This window comes from Macaca nemestrina, chromosome X (genome assembly GCF_043159975.1).
Source record: "Macaca nemestrina isolate mMacNem1 chromosome X, mMacNem.hap1, whole genome shotgun sequence".
Lineage (NCBI taxonomy): Eukaryota > Metazoa > Chordata > Mammalia > Primates > Cercopithecidae > Macaca > Macaca nemestrina.
Genome location: NC_092145.1, coordinates 115,369,660 through 115,389,105, shown reverse-complemented (window position 1 = coordinate 115,389,105; position 19,446 = coordinate 115,369,660). Strand labels below are relative to the sequence as shown.

At 35.7% G+C, this 19,446-nt stretch overlaps 1 protein-coding gene across 16 annotated transcripts in view; it reads left to right on the top strand.

Annotated features, from left to right (window-relative positions):
• The window catches only part of LOC105463462 (lysine demethylase 6A), a 235,697-nt gene extending 224,330 nt beyond the window's left edge, over positions 1–11,367 (top strand). For 9 of the 16 annotated variants that reach the window (XM_011710615.2, XM_011710608.2, XM_024787270.2 and 6 more), the window contains 3 exons: positions 6,683–6,809; positions 8,654–8,824; positions 9,969–11,367. In XM_011710615.2, coding sequence (XP_011708917.1) covers positions 6,683–6,809; positions 8,654–8,824; positions 9,969–9,998 — 328 coding nt within the window. In that variant the 3' untranslated portion in view covers positions 9,999–11,367. Of the gene's footprint in view, positions 1–5,834; positions 6,007–6,682; positions 6,812–8,653; positions 8,825–9,968 lie in introns of those variants that run through there. The other 7 variants (XM_071088327.1, XM_071088324.1, XM_071088326.1 and 4 more) reach the window with 2 other exon arrangements.
• The last annotated feature ends 8,079 nt before the right edge of the window (positions 11,368–19,446 follow it).

Below are 19,446 nucleotides of genomic sequence, written 5' to 3'. Positions count from 1 at the left end.
GGAAAATAAGTTCTCTTAAATTTCAACAGTGCCGAGCTCATTGAAAACCACTCCCCACAAACTTAATTTCTTGTCATATTATTTTGTCATTCTTTTGACCATCTTATAAAGCACTGTTTTATATTTTTTCTTTTTCTTTCTTTTTCTGTTTCTTTTTTTTTAATTAAAAAAATAAAGACAGGGTCACCCTATGTTGCCCAGGCTGGTCTCAGACTCCTGGGCTCAAGGGATCCTCCTGCCTCAGCTTCCCAAAGTTCTAGGATTAACAGGCATGAGCCACCATGCCTGGCCAATATTTCAGTTTTTAAATGTGCCATCTTATATGCACAATATTAATGTTTTATGTGCTTTCTCTGTGCCTTTTGTGTATATATGATCACTATGTGTTCATTATTTGCCCATCCTTTTTTATTTTCCTAAGTCTTAGAGTCTACACTATTTAATATCCCAGTAAAATATTACAGGAAGGGCAGCATCGTGTAGTTTTCTGGAATCTAATCTGCCTTCATATCTTAGCTTCTTCATTTACTGGCTGGGGGATTGGGGACAAATTACTAAACCTATTAGTCTTGATTTCCTCTTTGGAAAAATGGGGATAATACTGTCTTTCTAAAATAACTTTTATGACTGTTATGTGAGTCTTAGCATAGGGTAAGCATTCAGCAAATGGTAGTTGTTGTAATTATTACTATTTTGTAGAAATCCCAATTACCTTCTTTTTTTTAGTTAATATTCTTGGACCTAGTGTAGTGGTTCTCAAATGTGGACAGTTTTTCCTCCCCCTGCTTTCCTTTCCCAGGGGACATATGCCAATATTATGGCTTGAGTAGGAGAGATGCTACTAGGTTTTTTGAGTAGAGATTAGGAATGCTGCTGTTAAATATCCTGCAGTGCACAGGACAGCTCCCCATAACAAAGAATTACCCAGCTATAAATACCAATAGTGCTGAGATTGAAAAACCCTTATCTAATGGAATCCAGACTAAACACCTTTTGAATAACCTTGTTTCATTTTCTTTTTGGTGTGTTAACTATTATACTTTGAGTTGGCATTCATCATACAATGTTTTCAAATTAAATAACTTTAATTTAGTAATTATATGATTATTTTAATACAGTTTAGGAATTCGACATGTCATGTTCAAATAATTAACATTTGTTGAGCATTAACTGCCAGGCACAAGTCTAAGTATTTTATATAACATATGTAATCCTTATAACAGCACTGTAAGTTAAATATCCCCTTTTTTCAGCTGAGGAAACTGAGGCACAGAAAGAAGTGTGCAGCTGGAATTTGAACCCAGAGAGTCTAGGTATAGAGTCTGCTCTTGCCCACTCTACAGCTCTTTCTATGGTCTCTTAAAGGCTCTAACCCTAAAAACGCAGTGATTTGTGAGGTTGATATTTTACCAGTGTCTATTGAAAAATACACTACAAATCTGAGACACTGGTTTTAATTTTGACACTTATGGAGTAAGAGATTTGTGCTGGTTCTCTTACTTGCTGATCACAGGAATCACCTGGAACTCTTATTAAAATAGGTTTTCAGAGCTCTATGCCAAGAACTTTGGGAACCTTTTTCATGGTGACCAAGTGAATCTTATCAGACAAGTTAGGTCTTTTTTAGAACTAAGAATTTTTTTGCTCCCTTTTCTTTCACATACATTATAGGTTATTACCTTACCTACCTACATAAAATATACTTTATCACAAACACAGAATTCCAAAATGTAAAAGCAAACTCATAAGTATTAACTCTCCTTTGATTCCCTTATTTAAATGGATAAATATGGTATTATAGTGTTATACAACTTTTTATTCCACACCCATTTGACCTAATAATGGAACAAGATTTTTCCAACAGTGTGCATAGATAATGGTATAGCCATAAAGACCAGTCCATAGTTAGCATTGATCCTACTGCTGTAGTCCTGGCAGTATTCTGATACTCTGTTGGGTTTGATATATAATGCTTTTTGATAACACTGACCAAACAAAATCTAAAAATTCTAAAACTGCATTCTCATAGTTAATATATATCTGCTTTCATGCTTTTTTTTTTTCCATCTAGGAGCTTAAAGTTCTTAAGATACGCATTTTATCATTGACTGAGACCTTGATTTTCAGCCATGTGGTTGGTGTAAATAAAACTGTTAGATGCCTTATTGACATTCATATACCCACTGTTGTCCTAGGACAACACAACCCTGGAGTGACAGGTGGCAAGAGAGTTTTCAGAGCTCATATGTTGGCTTGCTTTTCCTACATGGCTCTTTCAGTAAGGCAGACTGGGCAGAGCAAGGCACCTCTTGGTGTTCGTTAATTTGTTATCTACTTCTCAGTGGCTGAGACTGTTACCATAAAGCATTTAAAAGTGCAATACCAAGTTAACCCATATTTCATCTATCTCCACATTGATATTTGTTTGGTAACTTACTTTGGAAACTGAGTCACATTGCCATTAGAATGTCAGAGTAACCCCCAGTGTTGTCTTAACTTTGATGTAATATAATATTACAGCTTCATTCCTATTATTTCCTGCCCCAGAAACTTCATGCGAAGATTAAAATCTTGTAAGAACAGTTGTTTGTTCCCTAAAGAAGCCCCCATACTACCTTATTGTGGCATTCTTTCTGTTCAGAATGTGCCTTCCCGCACCTCTTTGTCCTGTTCATAAATAAATTGATTCAGAAATTTCAACTTCTGTATGAAAACGTATGTGATTCTCTACTTCCCCTCACCTGAAGATGATCTCTCTCCTTTTAGTATCCATAGCATACTATGTTTATTTTTTGCCTAATGTCCTCATGTATTGATTTATGAATATACTGTGCATTAATTGCCCATAAGTAAGGCTTTTGATAATTTGTCTACATATTATTTTATTCAGTTCTCTTGTTCTAATATTGCAAGTGTATTTTCATTCTATTCCCTGTGTGAAGTTGTTCTCTAAAATTCTATCGCTCTTTAAGTTTCATCTTTGCAGATCACTTTTTGGTTGGATTAGATTCTAGTATATAACCTCAAATATGCCAGGCTCTCAATCAGCCTCTTCCTTATGGTTTTCTTCCGTTCTGGAACTTCCTTTGTCCCCTGCCTTTTTGTGTAGTCTTTCATCCAAACAGCTAAAAACAGAGATTGGGTCCTGAAGCCAATACTGATCCTTAAACGTCAAAGGATTTCCTGCTTTTCTAGCTGCTGAAATCATTTTTGATCTTGTTTCTAAAGTGCATGTATGCAAAATAGCATTTTCCATCTTCTGTGTGTTTACAACTTTTGCAAATGATTTATTCTTTCGTTTTTAGCAAATTGAATTCTTTTTTTTTTTTTTTTTTTTTTTTTTTTTGAGATGGAGTTTCACTCTTGTTGCCCAGGCTGGAGTGCAATGGTGCGATCTCGTCTCACCACAGCCTCCATCTCCCGGATTCAAGCAATTCTTCTGCCTCAGCCTCCCCAGTAGCTGGGATTACAGGCATATGCCACCATGCCTGGCTAATTTTGTATGTTTAGTAGAGACGGGGATTCTCCATGTTGGTCAGCCTGGTCTCAAACTCCCAACCTCAGGTGATCCACCCGCCTCGGCCTCCCAAAGTGCTGGGATTACAGGCACAAGCCACCACGCCCAGCCCGCAAATTGAATTATTAATTACCATAAGGTAAACTTACAGAAATTTAGCAAAACTAAAATTAAGAGGAAATGAGAATCCTGATTGTTTAGCTTTTATTTTTTAGCTCTTTAATGTACTTAAATGTTGTCTTTGTATAAAATCAGTCTGGGGCTAATCAAAGCAGAACAGGTTATTGTTAAGTCTTAAATATTATATCTGTTTCTTTACTAGGATCCTTTCCCTAAATCACTTTACTTTCTATTTTTCCCTATCCTTAAGTTGAATCACATTCTTTCTTTTTAGGACTTGCTCATTACTGTGGACTCCATAAGAGCCTCTCTCTCTCTAAATTCTCCTTCTGTTCCAACTGCTGCCTTTTGAAAATGGGAAGGAACAAAAATTTTCAGTGTTAAAAAAGTAAAGGCAAGGAGAAATCACAATTTTGTTATTCATCCTCAGATAAGATTAATAGAACTGTCAGTTTTCTAAGTTTTTGGTATCACACAAAATATAAAATATAAATTCTGGAGCAGAATTTATTCCAGAAGCAGACTGACTACTTAAGGCTTAGTATTTACTCTTAGCAGCCTTATCTCAGACCCCTTGTTACTTGCAGGAAATCAATATAATGCCTTTTTTAAGATGAAACTGCCAAACTAACAATACATTGTAAACTACAGTCTAAGTGCCAAAGTAGTCAGTGGCATTGAAGATGAAAATTTATCTGCTGAGTAACAAGTAGCCTGATACTCTATAGAACCAAGGCTGTGTGTTTGGAAAAACTGTGCTTCCTGAGCCCAAGAATCTCATCTTCACAAGAAGCGGAGTGGGTGAGAATAAGATGTGAAAAGAGACCAAAAAGAAGGGTACAGTGTGAGATAGTAAGGGGAAGCTTGAAATTTTCTTTTAAAAACTCATAGCTCAACCACTTAAATAGCTTTATGACATTAGACAAACTTAACTTCTCTGCACTCCCTTTTCCCCATTTGCAAGATAGAGATAACCTTTCTCCACATGGTGGTTAGGAGGCTTACTTGGCATAATGTATATGAAATAGCAAATACATGGCTCCTCTCTGGTTCTTATTTTTTATTTACTTTTATTATATTATTTTTGTTTGGCCATGTGGAAGGACAGTTGAGTTTGAAGTCTTCCAATGGTATCTGCATTTTTCTATAAGAGATCTTATTTTGAAGCCCTACTTGGAAAACTTGTTCAGTAAAATCTGTACCTTTAGAAGTGAATTGTATGGGACATGGGGAGGGAAGAAGAGAGGAGCAGGTGCTGTTCAAGAGCTAGAGACAGAGTCTGAATTATATTCTGTCTTTGCCATGATCTAAATTTTTACTTGCTACCTTCCCTGGTGCCCTATACAGGCACGCATGTATACATCGATAGCTGTCCTAACCTTGACACGCAACCACAGGCTAAAGCAGGGGTCTCCAACCCCTGGGCTGCAGACCAGTATCAGTCCATGGCCTGTTAGGAACTGAGCTGCACAGCAGGAGGTGAGCAGCAGGCAAGCTGGCATTACTGCTTGAGCTCCACCTCCTTTCAGATCAGTGGTGTTATTAGATTCTCAAAGGAGCAGGAACACTATTGTGAACTGCACATGCAAGGGATCTGGGTTCCTTGCTCCTTATGAGAAGCTAATGCCTGATGATCTGAGGTGGAACAGTTTCATCCCAAAACCATTCCCCCCGCCCCTCCCCCTAGGTCTGTGGAAAAACTAATCTTCCACGAAACCGATCTCTGGTGCCAAAAAGGTTGGGGACCGCTGGTCTAAAGCAATGTTTAAGTTAAATATGCAAGAATTGTTGAAGCCAAGCTGAGAGTGCAGTCTTTAAATATGATACTTAAGGAATTGGCCTACAACTATGAAATCAATATTGTTTTATACTTATTAAATAAGCTAACAGGTTTTACAGATGTTTTTAGTTATTCCCCGCCTCCCCAACCACTGCTGGGTTAATATACATGGGTTTGGATACATAACAGTATTTTAACATAGTAACTTAACTTATAAAATAACAAAGAAATATAAAATAAGGTAAATTAAATATTTTAGTACTTATAATTTGAATTTTAGTTGTATATTGATTAAGCTACTATATGCTAGGCACTGCCCTAGGTGGTGAGTAGATAAGTAGATAGCAGGAATGCAATAGATAAGACCTTTGCTTTCAAGACAACACTCAGTTGCTAAACCCATTTCCTTTTCTTTAGGATATTTTCATTGTCTCCGAATTTTAGAGCTGAAAAGTGCCTTAGAGATCATCTAGTTCAACCTCTCCGTTCAAATGGAGAACCTGAGCCACTAAGATTCACAGGAGAGTAAGATAATTGAGCAAACAACTCCAAGTAATGACAGAAAACTATAGGAGAATCAGTACAAATTGTGAGAATTTACTATGTTGTTAGCTTCCTGAGTTTAGAAAAGGTATAAGAAAAGTTAAATTGTGTTAATATGAATGGATTCCACTGTTACCTTCAAGATAAAATGAAGACATACTTTTTTCTTTAGTATTTATAGTTAAATGAATATCGTATCCTGTAGTGACTAAATTCATAAATATTTTTTCTGCTTATGGACTTGAGTTTCAAAAGCAGCTGTACAGATGATGCTGTTAATGAGTGTTTAGGTAGTCTTGATTTTAAAAAAATAATGTGCCTTCCTGCCTTATTAGAATCATAGAAGTTCATATCTGGAATTCACACCCCTTATTTCAAGGATGAGGAAATTGACTCCCAGAGAGGTTAACTGACTTGCCCAAATAAGAGCCAAAATTAGCAACTCACATTTAAGCAGGAAGTCAGTTTTTATGTACTAAGACCATTATATTTTGATATCCAGATATCAATTTTCTCAACTTTAAATGTTTTACTATGGTCTTCATCAGGCCTGAGCATTGTCATTTTAAAACCTGAGAGTATTTGATAAATTGAAATAAAAATTATGATGTCATAGACATTAGAATCAAGTCTCTTGGCATTATTTCTAGTTGGTATATCTTTTATGCTAAAAATATTCAATATTCAGTTGCTGGTCACAAATAATTTCTCCCCCACAATAGGTATTGTCTTCTAAGGACTCTGAAGCAATGTCAGACATTGAGGGAAGCTCTTATTGCTGCGGGAAAAGAGATTATATGGCATGGGCGGACAAAAGAAGAACCAGCTCATTACTGTAGCATTTGTGAAGTAAGTAATTGTTCTTATCCACAGTTGTTTTATAAAGCCTCTTCCCTCTCCACTTTTGATTTCTCTTTATTTTTAAAAAACTTTTTTATACTTTTGTGTAATCCAGTTTATAGTAATTAATATTGTATTCAATTTTGTTACTTAGCCATTATATTAAAATTCAGTGTGATAATAACAATATTTCACTGCAAATTAACCTTAAAAGTATCTACTACATAGTCATTTTTGTGGTAGATCTACAACAAATGATAATCAGCAAATTTAGTCTGAGATTTTAAACTGGGAACAATCTAGATGTACACAAATGCCAATAAACTGAATGTTTGGTATAACTCTAGGCAGATCGATTATCAGTCCTCTCTGGTGCAATTCACAATACATTTGTCAATATTGTGTGGCCAAGGCTTGCAAGAGGTGTAGGAACAAAGATGTGGCGCCTGCTATGAAGGAGCTTAAATTCTACTTGGAGCAGAGAGATTATAAACAACTAATTGTAATGTACATGAGACTATGATGAATGTGAAGTTGGACTTAATGATAACACTGAGGGGGAAAATGACCTGATTTTTTTCTTCTAGTATTGGCATAAGAATTCACAAAAGTATTAGCATTTGAGTCCATCCTTGAAAAAAGAGTATGATATCAGTAGGCTAAAAAAGTGATGAGAATCGGAAGTAGACTGTCATGGGCTATAGGAACAAGAAGAGAACGGGGAAATGGAAAGGTTTTAGAAAAGGTTGAATGTGTTCCAATTTGGCTGGAACACAGACTGTGCAAATTCCACTCGTAAGTCTAGGTGGCATGTAATTTGTAGCACATCTTGAATGGTTTTAAGGAATTTGATAATCCAAGGTCACTGAAGCCATTAAAAGGTTTTGAGCAAGCAGCTAAGGGTGAGATATGTGTTTCAGGGAGAAAAGTGGTTGGAAAGGACAGTGATATATAAGCTATTGCAGTGGTCTTAAGAGTTGTTATTTTAAGGCCTAGACTAGAACCTGGCAATGGGAATATTAAAGAAGGGAAAGAATTAAAAAATATTTAGAGGGTAAAATCAGTGAGACACCTCATTAAATGGCAGAAGTAGAAGGACAAGTTGAATGCTCACCAATTTTCTAGCTCAGGTCACTAGGTTTGTATTGCTGCCTGTTGACAGTAATGGATAACATGGTGAACTCTAGGATTGTCGTTTACTGTTAAAAGAAGACATGAGATCGTAAGAGTTTTCTGTCATTGAAGAAATTTAAGGATAAGCCAAAGACAGGTGGTTGATGGTTCATTTCAAACCTTGAAATTCTGTAATTCTAACATCAACCTGTATTTGAAATGATTGAATCCATTGATTTTTTTTTTTTTAATGTATGACCTGACCAAAGTAAGTCATTAGGAGATCAGATAGATTCCGGTTAGATGCGATGTTCCTTATCCTACCTGAACCCTAGCAACTCATCAATCTTTCTGTATAAGACAGAGGTATTATTTCTAAAATCATGCTGTACTCAAGAATACATAAAAATGATCACTTACATCTGATTGTATGCTAATGTTTTAGATTTAAAAATAGGTTGACCTTTATCAAACTTTTGAACTGGGTTCAATGACATGAGTATGTCATTCCCTTTGATTATTCCCCTAAATATGCATTACTACCCATGTCTTTGGATTTCGTGCAAAATAAACCTGGTCTGTTAAAGATTCTCAAACACAGCCATGTTTTTCTTACCACCTACTCTTAACCAGAGATCACTGTCCACAATTTCATTCAAGTAGAATTCCATGATTATACTAAAGCAGTACAGTGAATACCACCATCTCTATTGAATACGTTTTTCTCTTGTATAAAACAGGTGGAGGTTTTTGATTTGCTTTTTGTCACTAATGAGAGTAATTCACGAAAGACCTACATAGTACATTGCCAAGATTGTGCACGAAAAACAAGCGGAAACCTGGAAAACTTTGTGGTGCTAGAACAGTACAAAATGGAGGACCTGATGCAAGTCTATGACCAATTTACATTAGTAAGTCAAATCAACATGTGAGTACATAGTTAGCTGGGTTATGAAGCAGCAGTGTTTGTTCTGCCACCTGATAAGTAGGAGGTAATGAAATATTTTAAATTTCCCTTTGGCTCATTACATATTGCATGAGGGTGTATTCATATCATTCCCCCCTCCATTTCCAAGTATTTATTCCTATAAAATTGGCATATATCATTTTCAGTTTTCTTCCTGGGTAAGACCAGCCTAAATAATTTTACAACAATTACATTTAAAAATCTTCACTTGCTTTAGATGGAACACTATCATATCCTTTATGTCATTTTATCTCAGTTGATAAGTTGATAAAATGTTTGTGTACGTAGGTTATTAGAGCCCACAAAATGAATCAGTAAATGTGCTTTTAAATATACTTCTGCTTTTAGAGCTAATTGTATTTGTTTAAAATTTTGTCCTTGCCAGAAGTATTAACCTCATGGGAATATTTAATGGAGCTTAACTTCCTGGTATGTTATATAACCTTATGAAATTCAAGTATACTTATAAATTGCACACAGTTTTTAATTTCAGACAGCAGATGCTTGGGGGAAGCATTTTACTTTAGCAGATCAATAGCTTTATGAATAGAAACAGAGATAATTTATGAATTGTTGATTTTCTCCAGTACTTGTCTCCCACACATATGTGATCAGAAACTAACTTTTTGAAATTTAGTTTCTGATATTTTCACTTGAATAGTCTTCAAGATTGCTTGAAGAAGAAAATTATCTGGAATATGTTGAAGAAAATATATTACCTAGCTGAGATAGATTCTGAAGACAGTCACTAGTGAAATTGTAACTTGTTAAATTATTTTTCAAGAAGCCCCCCTTTTTTTAAGCAATCTTAAGAAACGGTAAACTTAATAACATTCCAAGAGTTTTTGACTAATTGGTGAAGAAATATAGAAAATTGCAAGTACGCTGAGTAGGATAATGGTCTTAGACTCTTAGGAAAATTGGCTGAATGGGAGATAGTAAGGTAGGTTGTACTTTTATGTTGTGTAGCAGGCTGGTGAACTTTTTGAGAGTTATTTCCCCTAACTTCATAAGCAGACTATATGTTTGTAGCCATGAGCTATTAACAATTTGTATATCAAAATAACCTACCTTACTTTTATTTTCAGGCTCCTCCATTACCATCCGCCTCATCTTGATATTGTTCCATGGACATTAAATGAGACCTTTTCTGCTATTCAGGAAATAACCCACTTCTGCACCACTGGTTTTTGTAGCTGTCTCGTAAGGCTGCTGGCTGAAAACTGTGTCTATGCAACCTTCCAAGTGCGGAGTGTCAACCAGCTGGACGGGAGAGAGTACTGTTCCTACTCCAGGACTCTCACAAAGCTGATCAGCTGTACTTCACAAAAAAATAATAATTTCCATGTTTTGTATATATCTGACAAAACTGGCAACATCTTACAGACTACTGACTTGAAGACAACCTCTTTTATATTTCTCTATTTCTGGGCTGATGAATTTGTTTTCATCTGTCTTTTCCCCCTTCAGAATTTTCCTTGGAAAAAAAATACTAGCCTAGCTGGTCATTTCTTTGTAAGGTAGTTAGCAATTTTAAGTCTTTCTTTGGTCAACTTTTTTTTAATGTGAAAAGTTAGGTAAGACACTTTTTTACTGCTTTTATGTTTTTCTGTCTTGTTTTGAGACCATAATGGTTACACTTTTGGTTCCTAAATAAAACATTAAAAAAATTAACAGCCAAGTCACAAAGGTAATGGATTGCACATAGACTAAGGAATAAACTTCAGATTTGTGATTTTTGTTTCTAATCTTGATGTAAATTTACACTATTTATAAATACATATTTATTGCTTGAAAATATTTGTGAATGGAATGCTGTTATTTTTTCCAGATTTACCTGCCATTGAAATTTTAAGGAGTTCTGTAATTTCAAACACTACTCCTATTACATTTTCTATGTGTAAATAAAACTGCTTAGCATTGTACAGAAACTTTTATTAAAATTGTTTAATGTTTAAAGAGTTTTCTATTGTTTGAGTTTTAAAAAGACTTTATGTACAGTGCCCAGTTTTTGTTCATTTTTGAAATCTGATTATATATATTTTATATATACTTATGTATGTATATATAATATATATAGAAATCTGGATATATATGTATAAATATTTAGAACTTAAATTTTTCTCGTTTTAAGTTTCACATCTATGGTAGATTTTTGAGGTGTCTACTGTAAAGTATTGCTTACAAAAAGTATGATTATTTTTAAAGAAATATATATGGTATGTATCCTCAAGACCTAAAATGTCAGACTGGTTTATTGTTAAGTTGCAATTACTGCAATGACAGACCAATAAACAATTGCTGCCAAAATGTAGTATAATAGTAGAAAACAAATAGTGATTGAACTTAAGATTTTAAAAGGAATGTTATATGGGCTTGACAAATCCTGTACATGACTTAGTAACATTTTATATGGAAAAGGGGATTCAGGATGAAGGGCTCTATTTTAGAATGAAAATAAATTAAGAGACTTATTTTTTAATGTTAGGCAATTTTGAAATCTCATGCTTTTTTGCTTGCATGACATGATTTGGGGGAGGAGTGCTGCAAATTCCCCATCACTAGTAAAATATAGCAATCTATATTAGCGTTCACAAGTCACTGCTAATTAATGATAGTATTTCATTTTGTAATAACAGCACCTTGCATTTGTACCTCCATTTTCTGAAGCATTTGACACATACTCTCATTTAATCATATTGTTCTTTGTATGAATTTTCCAGGAAGCATTAGTGAAGAAGCATAGAGAATAGAGAATGCTGTAAATCAAGATTATATATATATGGCTAAAGAGAGCTTATTCTATTTCTAGTGAAATGCCCTGCTGATTGCATTAATCACATACTCTTTCAGATTTAGAGTATGTTGTCCTCTTAGAAACAGTTTGAAGGTTGAAAGCATGGAGATACTTTTTTCGACTAGTTAATAATTTGGTAAATATTGGCTATCTACTAGAAGTAATCATCTCTTAATTATAATTTCAGAAGGAAAGAATTCCAAATCTATTTTAATTATGGAGCAAGAATGCTTGTCTAAATGCTATTCAGGACATTTAATCACTAATATTTTTAAGTGGTTTTCTTGTAAAATCTCCTATCCAAAGGTTATTGAGAATAACTCAAGATGAACATTTTTGCAAACGAAAATTGCAAGCCAGCCATCAAGAAGCAAAGATTATAAGAATGCTGAACCACTACCTAAATGTTTCTTAACCTGTTCTAGTTTATCTTACTGACACTGTCTTATTTTCTATGATTTTAAGATAGTTTATTGCCAAGATTAATTTATCTGACATTTAAGAGAATAAGTTATCTGACATTTAGATAAATTATCTGACATTTAAGAGAAATTTAGTATAATTCATATTTGGATTCTATGTCAAGAATAATACTTATTCAGGAACCTAGTCTTGGGTAGAGGATTGGGAGTAAAAATCAAACACATCAACATTACTCTGAAATACAATTAGATAATTGAAATCACAAACTGCTTTTTTATCTTCAATTGAACATCCTTTATAATTGCATTTTTAAGATTTTAGAAGAATAATCTTTTTTTCTTTTTACTATTTGTATAGGCAAGTCCCATTAAGGCACACTCTAGGTGCCTTAATAATGAAACAAGTTTACATCCTAATACACACGTTTTTAGAGAAAAAAGCTAATCACACAGTGCATAGAAAAAGTAGATGTGATCCAGAAAGTGGGAGCTAAATCATACTTTTCCCATTGCCACCAGTTAAATAGGAACGCAAGAACTTAACAATCAGTATAGCAATTGAACTTAATAGGTTAAATCAGTTTAAAACATTTGGCTTTTGTATTTTGTCTTTTTTGGGGGGAGGGGGAAGGGGAGGGTTGGGCAGGGTCTCACCCAGGCTGGAGTGCACTGGCACAAACACAACTCACTGCAGCCTCAACCTCCTGGGCTCAAGCCATTCTCCCACCTCAGCCGCCCGAGTAGCTGGGACCACAGATACATGCCACCGCGCCTGGCTAATTTTTGTATTTTTTGTAGTGATTTTCGTTATGTTACCCAATCTGGTCTTGAACTCCTGAGCTCAAGTCTTCCTCTCAGCCTCCCAAAGTGCTGGGATTGCAGAGGCTTTTGTATTTTGAAATAAGGTCTAAGTAACTTTCCCAAAGTAGTAAATTGACAGGTTCTTCAAAATGCTAGTAATTGGTCAATTGAAATTTGAGATCACATAATATTAACAAGTTTAGCTCAAATGAAGTGTCTGCTCAAAGAGAACCTGGTTATGAAATTTTTAAGTTATCGTTGTATGGATTTATATATATATATATATATATGGAGTCTCACTCTGTCACCAGGCTGGTGTGCAGTGGTGCAGTCTCGGCTCACTGCAACCTCCACCTCCCAGGTTCAAGTAATTCTCCTGCCCCAGCCTCCTGAGTAGCTGGGGCTACAGGCGCATGCCACCATGCCCAGCTAATTTTTGTATGTTTAGTAGAGATGGGGTTTCACCATGTTGGCCAGGATGTTCTCAATCTCTTGACCTCCTGATCTGCCTGCCTTGGCCTCCCAAAGTGCTGGGATTACAGGTGTGAACCACCACGCCTGGCCGTATGGATTTTTATTTAGCCAATATTCATTTAGCATTCCCTGAAAACCAAATATGAATAAGATATTATCCCTGCCTTCTCTCCATATACACATCTAAGATGGAAGATTTAAGTATGTTATGCAGAACCTGGAAGAGGTAAAAGATGGGTAGTATTGGGGTTTGCTTTGCAGCAGGGGTTACATCATCACACCTTACAGAGCAAGATCTGGGAACTTCTAGTAGTTTGACCTAAAGGGTGGTGTGTTAAAAGACAACTGGAAAGGTAGGAAGGACGCAAAGTTGGAAAGTTTCCTTGGCTGAGTGATGTTTAGACTTTACCCTGTAGTTAATATGGAACCAGCCACTGGATTTAAGCAAAAGACGACCAATGAATTTGCAGTAGTCTTCCTACCTGTTTCAACAGATTCTATCGACCTACATTGCTGCCAGGATAGTTCTAAAGCATAGAAATTCATGGGAACAGATGATTTGCGCTTGAACTTAGGATATGGTGAAGATTAAGGGCACAAATTTGAAAGAAGTCCACAAACTCATTAGATGTCTTCCACATGGATGAGGGTGCTTCTAACTGGAATAGGAAATAGAGAAGTGGAGTTCTGGAGGCAGAAGATAATGAACTGCCTGTAGGACATCTAATTTGCTTCGATATTAGCAGTTGGATATGCTAGTCTGGAATTGGGATTGGCCTGGACCAGAAGTATGTATCTGGCTGTTCGTTGAGGTGCTGCTTAAAGCCCGTAAGATCATATAGGATCAAGTGAGGAGAAAAGTGGACCAAATACTTGCTAATAAACAGCACATAAAGGGCAGACAGACTGCAAAGAAGGAAGCTTAAACGAGCCACGGTGGTGGTAGACAAGCTAGATCTTTTGAAAAAACCACAGCATGCTGCAATGAGGACTAAAGGGATTCCATTGAATTTCCAACAGTTGGTAACATTTGCCAGAGATCCTTCAGTGGAGCAACAACCTGGTTGTCATGGATGGGAAAAGGTACTGAATTTGAGAGTGACAGGTCAGTTTGGTCTTCTCAGGAGCCCCAGATACGGAATTATGTTGGTCTTTGGTAATCTCACCCATTTTAGACATTGTGTAGCATTATCCTAAAATGCTTTACGGAGTAATAGCTTTGTAAATATTACCTTGAAGCAACCCGTGTGATGTTTTACTTGAACAGGGAAATGAAAATGAGAGTGGCATTTTTCAGTGTCGCCTAAAGATACCTACCATTTACTGAGAATCTGTGCAAAGCACAGTGCTAAGTATTTTATTACATTCTATTTAATCCTTACAATGACTTAAGTACTGTTTTATTCCCATCATTACAGATTAAGTAAATTGAGGCGAAGAGAGATTGTGTAAGTTGCTGAAGGTTTCATGGTTATTAAGTGGTAAAGCCAGGATTCTAACTCTAGCAATCCAACTCCAGAGCAACTACTATTCTACCTCTGTAGAGAAATAGGAATTTCTGAGTGCTTACTCCACAGTGATGTTTGGAAGAAAATTTCATTTTGAGTCTTTCTTTAACAAGATTAAGATATCTTTAAACTTGTATAATTAAGATGACCATATCTTTTAGAGTCCAAACCAGGACCCCTTTGAGATTGAAAGGAGGCATTATTAATAGTTGGCCTGGGCAACACCTATAAAACAGGGCTCTCCTGGGCACATCATATGTGTAGCATAGTGTTTACGTTGTCTTCAGAAGCAGCATTTTGGGAGTCACATTTACCTCCTCCCAACATCATTATCCTAGATTTTTGCACTCTTTGAATGGAAAGGACACATGAGTTTACGTGCATTAGGACCCACAATAGTGGTTGAAACAGGTGGTGAATTATCAGGGTAAAGTTGTATACAATGAATTAGAAAATGGAAATGATAGAGGAAGAGAAAATTTCTGTTTTTAAGTCTTAATGATGTTTGTTGAGCTTTTCCCACCCTAAAGTAATGGCAGGTGAAAAAAAAGGAAGAAAAAAGTGAGCAAGAGTAGGATATTCTCAGTGTAAAGATTATGCATTTTTCTAAACTCTTGGTCCAATGGCAATTTACCAGTCTAAGATGGGAATCTGATTTAACATATGCAAAGTAAGATTTTTAAATGTGTCAATTTGAAAAAAAAAATGTACTCACTATTTTCTCAGGATTTTAAAACCATTCAGTGCCATGTACTTTACTTCCAAGTGATTAAACATGTTTTAATATGAACCAACAGAGATTTCTAATGAACATAAAGACTATACTCATGGCTTTAAATTATAACTGTGTGTGAGAGAAAGATGACTTCAAATAGATTCAAGGTATGATTAACACAAAGCAATACTCTGAACCACACCCTCTTTCAAAAATGCACAGATACAACATCAACTAAAGAGAACGGAGAAAAGAGGAGAAAGTGAATACGCTGATTTTGGAGGCTTGTATAGTTTATTGCAGTTAAGCATTAACTTCAGCTCACTACTTTGTGGTAGAATAATACATTTGGCAGAGTGAAACTAGATAAGAATGTTATCTTTAGAAAACAGATACAAGTGATTTAAATGCCATTATCCTATGAAATGTGGTTGTTGGATGCAACTTTTGAGATGACTGCACATAGAGAGGAATCTGTTTAATAAATGGGAATCAGCACCCAGATCTATGATCAGCAAGATTTTCTGGCCTAAGGTACATAAAACATTTGGGTGGGGGAGGGCAAGTTCAAAACTATATGAGATACTGATGCATCAAACGTTTCAGGAAAAAAAGAAAAACTACCAAAGATTTGAAAATACAACTGCTGTGTACAGAATCTGTATAGTTTAAAAATATTGGTCAACCTGCAAGTTATATAGCATTCTAGATCAGATGGAGTTTGTAGTCCATGCATTAGAATTTCTCTAAAACGGTCTCCATCTCCTTCAGAAAAGATCAGTCTGCTGAAAGTCTCATGAATAAGAGCCCATCGAAGAGCTGTGTGTCACAGTAGGTAATCTAGCTAACTTGGAAAGGCCACAAGATGCTAACATTCTGAAACTTGCCTTTTAGGCTTGCTTCCACTCTGGCTCCCTTCTTCTCACTACTTTCATCTTACCTTTTTATCATCCCCTGCTTCCCTCCCCATTCAACTCTCCAGTTATTCCTATTAAATAATCATGACAGAATATTTAAATTTTTATTTGAGCCTTTTATCTTAACTTTATAAACTTTGTATTGAAATATGACATGCATAAAGTGCACAAATCGTAAGAGTACAACTTTAGTTATTGCAAAGCCAACACCCATGTAACCAGCCATATAAAGAAATAGAACATTACCAGTGTCCCACGGGCCCCCTTATTCATCCTTCCTATTACTATGCCTTCTACAAAGGTAATGTCAGCCTGGCCTCTAACACCATAAATTATTTTCACTGTTTTTGAACTTTACATATGATACATATTCATTTGTTTCTGGCTTCTTTTATATTTGCTTTCTCTTCACATTTTATAGATAAGCACATTTTTATTATTATTTTCACTGAACAATTTAAAAGTTGGTTGCAGACTTCATGTTGCTTGCCCCTAAATATTCAACATGCATTTTGTAAAAACGCAGAAGCTAAAAATGTAATTACATATATAAGAGTAATTCCAGTGTCAAATATTCAGTTCAAATGAAAAATCTCAATTGTCCCCAAAAATGTCTTTCTGTTTTCCTTTTTTTGTTTATTTAGAGCTAAGATTCAATCAAGATAGATGCATTGTATTTTGTTTTTATTTCTGTTTAGTCTCTTTTAATCAACTTACCTTTTTTTTTTTTTTTTTTAAGACATTGACTTAAAAGTCCAGGACGTTGTCTTTTAGAGACTATTCTGCATTCTGTATTTGTCTTATTGTTTCCTCATGGTATCATTTAACTTAGGTGAAGTTTCATATAGATGATGCTGTATACCTGATATTTGTGTCCCATCAGGAGGCACATTATGTCAGATTGTCTTATTCTTTGTGATGCTGTTTGATCATTTGGTTAAGGTACTGACTGCCAGATATTTCCACCATAGAAGTACATTTTCCATTTTCTGAATAGGTAATTATGAGGGTGATACTTTGGCACCATGCAAATATCCTGTCCTCAACAAGATTTCACTTAGTATTTTAACCCATTGATCATTTTTGGCTGAATTGGGGATTGAAAATGCTTATTTTCTAATTACATTGTTCTAGCTATGTTAGCTAGTACTCTTCTCTAAAGAAAAGTATTATTATTATTATTATTTTTGACAGAGTCTCGCTCTGTCACCCAGGCTGGAGTGCAGTGGCGTGATGATCTCGGCTCACTGCAAGCTCCGCCTCCCGGGTTCACGCCATTCTCCTGCCTCAGCCTCCTGAGTAGCTGGGACTACAGGCGCCCGCTACCACGCCCGGCTAATTTTTTGTATTTTTAGTAGAGCCGGGGTTTCACCACGTTAGCCAGAATGGTCTTGATCTCCTGACCTCGTGATTCGCCCACCTCGGCCTCCCAAAGTGCTGGGATTACAGGCGTGAGCCACCACACCTGGCTGGTTTTTAAAAGTTTTACCATCAATTACAGTCATTACACTTTTTTTTATGCTCAAATTGTCTCAAGCTGGTTTCTGTGTCAATTCTGATACACCCCTCATAAGTCTATCAGCTAGTTTTGCTGGAAAGTCCCAGGCTTTCTCACCTTCTATTTTCCATGCCTCAGCCCTGGGATCATTTTTCAAAGAATCTTGATTTGGTTTCTTTTTTCTTTTTTTTTTTCAGTGTAAAAAGGTATTTAGAAACCAAAGTCTGGGTGCTAAGTATGTGTATTGCTACCATGGTATCGTGGTTTTTTGTTTGTTTGTTTGTTTGTTTTTCTAGACAGCTTTTATTTTTAAAAATTGAGGCTGGGCACAGTGGCTCACACCTGTAATCCTAGCACTTTGGGAAGCCTAGGCAGATGGATCGCTTGAGCCCAGGAGTTCAAGACCAGCCTCAGAAACATGGTGAAACCTCATCTTTACAAAAAAATTTTAAAAATAGAAAATTAGCTGGGCGTAGTGGTATGTGCCTGTAGTCCCAGCTACTCAGGAGGCTGAGGCGGAGGATTGTTTGAGCCCAGGAGGCAGAGGTTGCAGTGAGCTGAGATGGTATCACTGCACTCCAGCCTGGGTGACAGAGTGAGACCCTATCTCAAAAAAATAAAAAATAAAATGAATCGAGTTTATATTGGTATTTTAAATTCACATTTAATATTACAGGATTTTTGTTTTGTATTTTTCCCTCTTATGTGCAAAGTTATTCTGTAATATAAATTTTGAAATTACAATGCCTAATATTATTCCCAACCATAAACCTACTGATATTTGATATTTCTCTGCAATTGTTTGGTTGTTAGAATATATACCACTAAGGATGAAACACTGTATTCAGAAGTTACTTATAATTTTCTTTTCTCTATGTGATTATGTTACCAATTTGATATACAATTAGGTTTAAAATTTTTTTCTACCTTATGTTTTGCTTTTTTCTTTTGTTTTTATTTTCAAAATATATAACATTTGCATGGTTCAAAATGCAAATCTGTATTAAAAGTACTTTTAGAGAAGATTTGCCCTTTCACCTTCAAATTGCCTCCACCTCCCATCTGTAGGTAACCATTTCCAACTCATTAGGAAAATTCCTTTCCATTTTCTTTTCCAAAAGTAAATTTGTACATATAGTCTCATTTCTCCTTTTTTTTAACATAAGACGTAGCATACTGTATATGTTGATACCTTGATTTTTTTCATTGCAATCTTTTGCTATTTCAAATAATGTTGCAGTGACCTTATACCTACATTGTTTTGTATTTGTGGAGGTATATCTTCCAGGTACAGTCTTAGAAGTTTGATTGGCAGGCCAGAAGGTAAGTGCAGATACAGTTTAGCTCAATACTGCCCTTTGTAGATGTATGATGTTGCACTCACTCCAGCAATGTGTGAACATGACTATTTTTCCCACAGCCTTGACAGCAGAC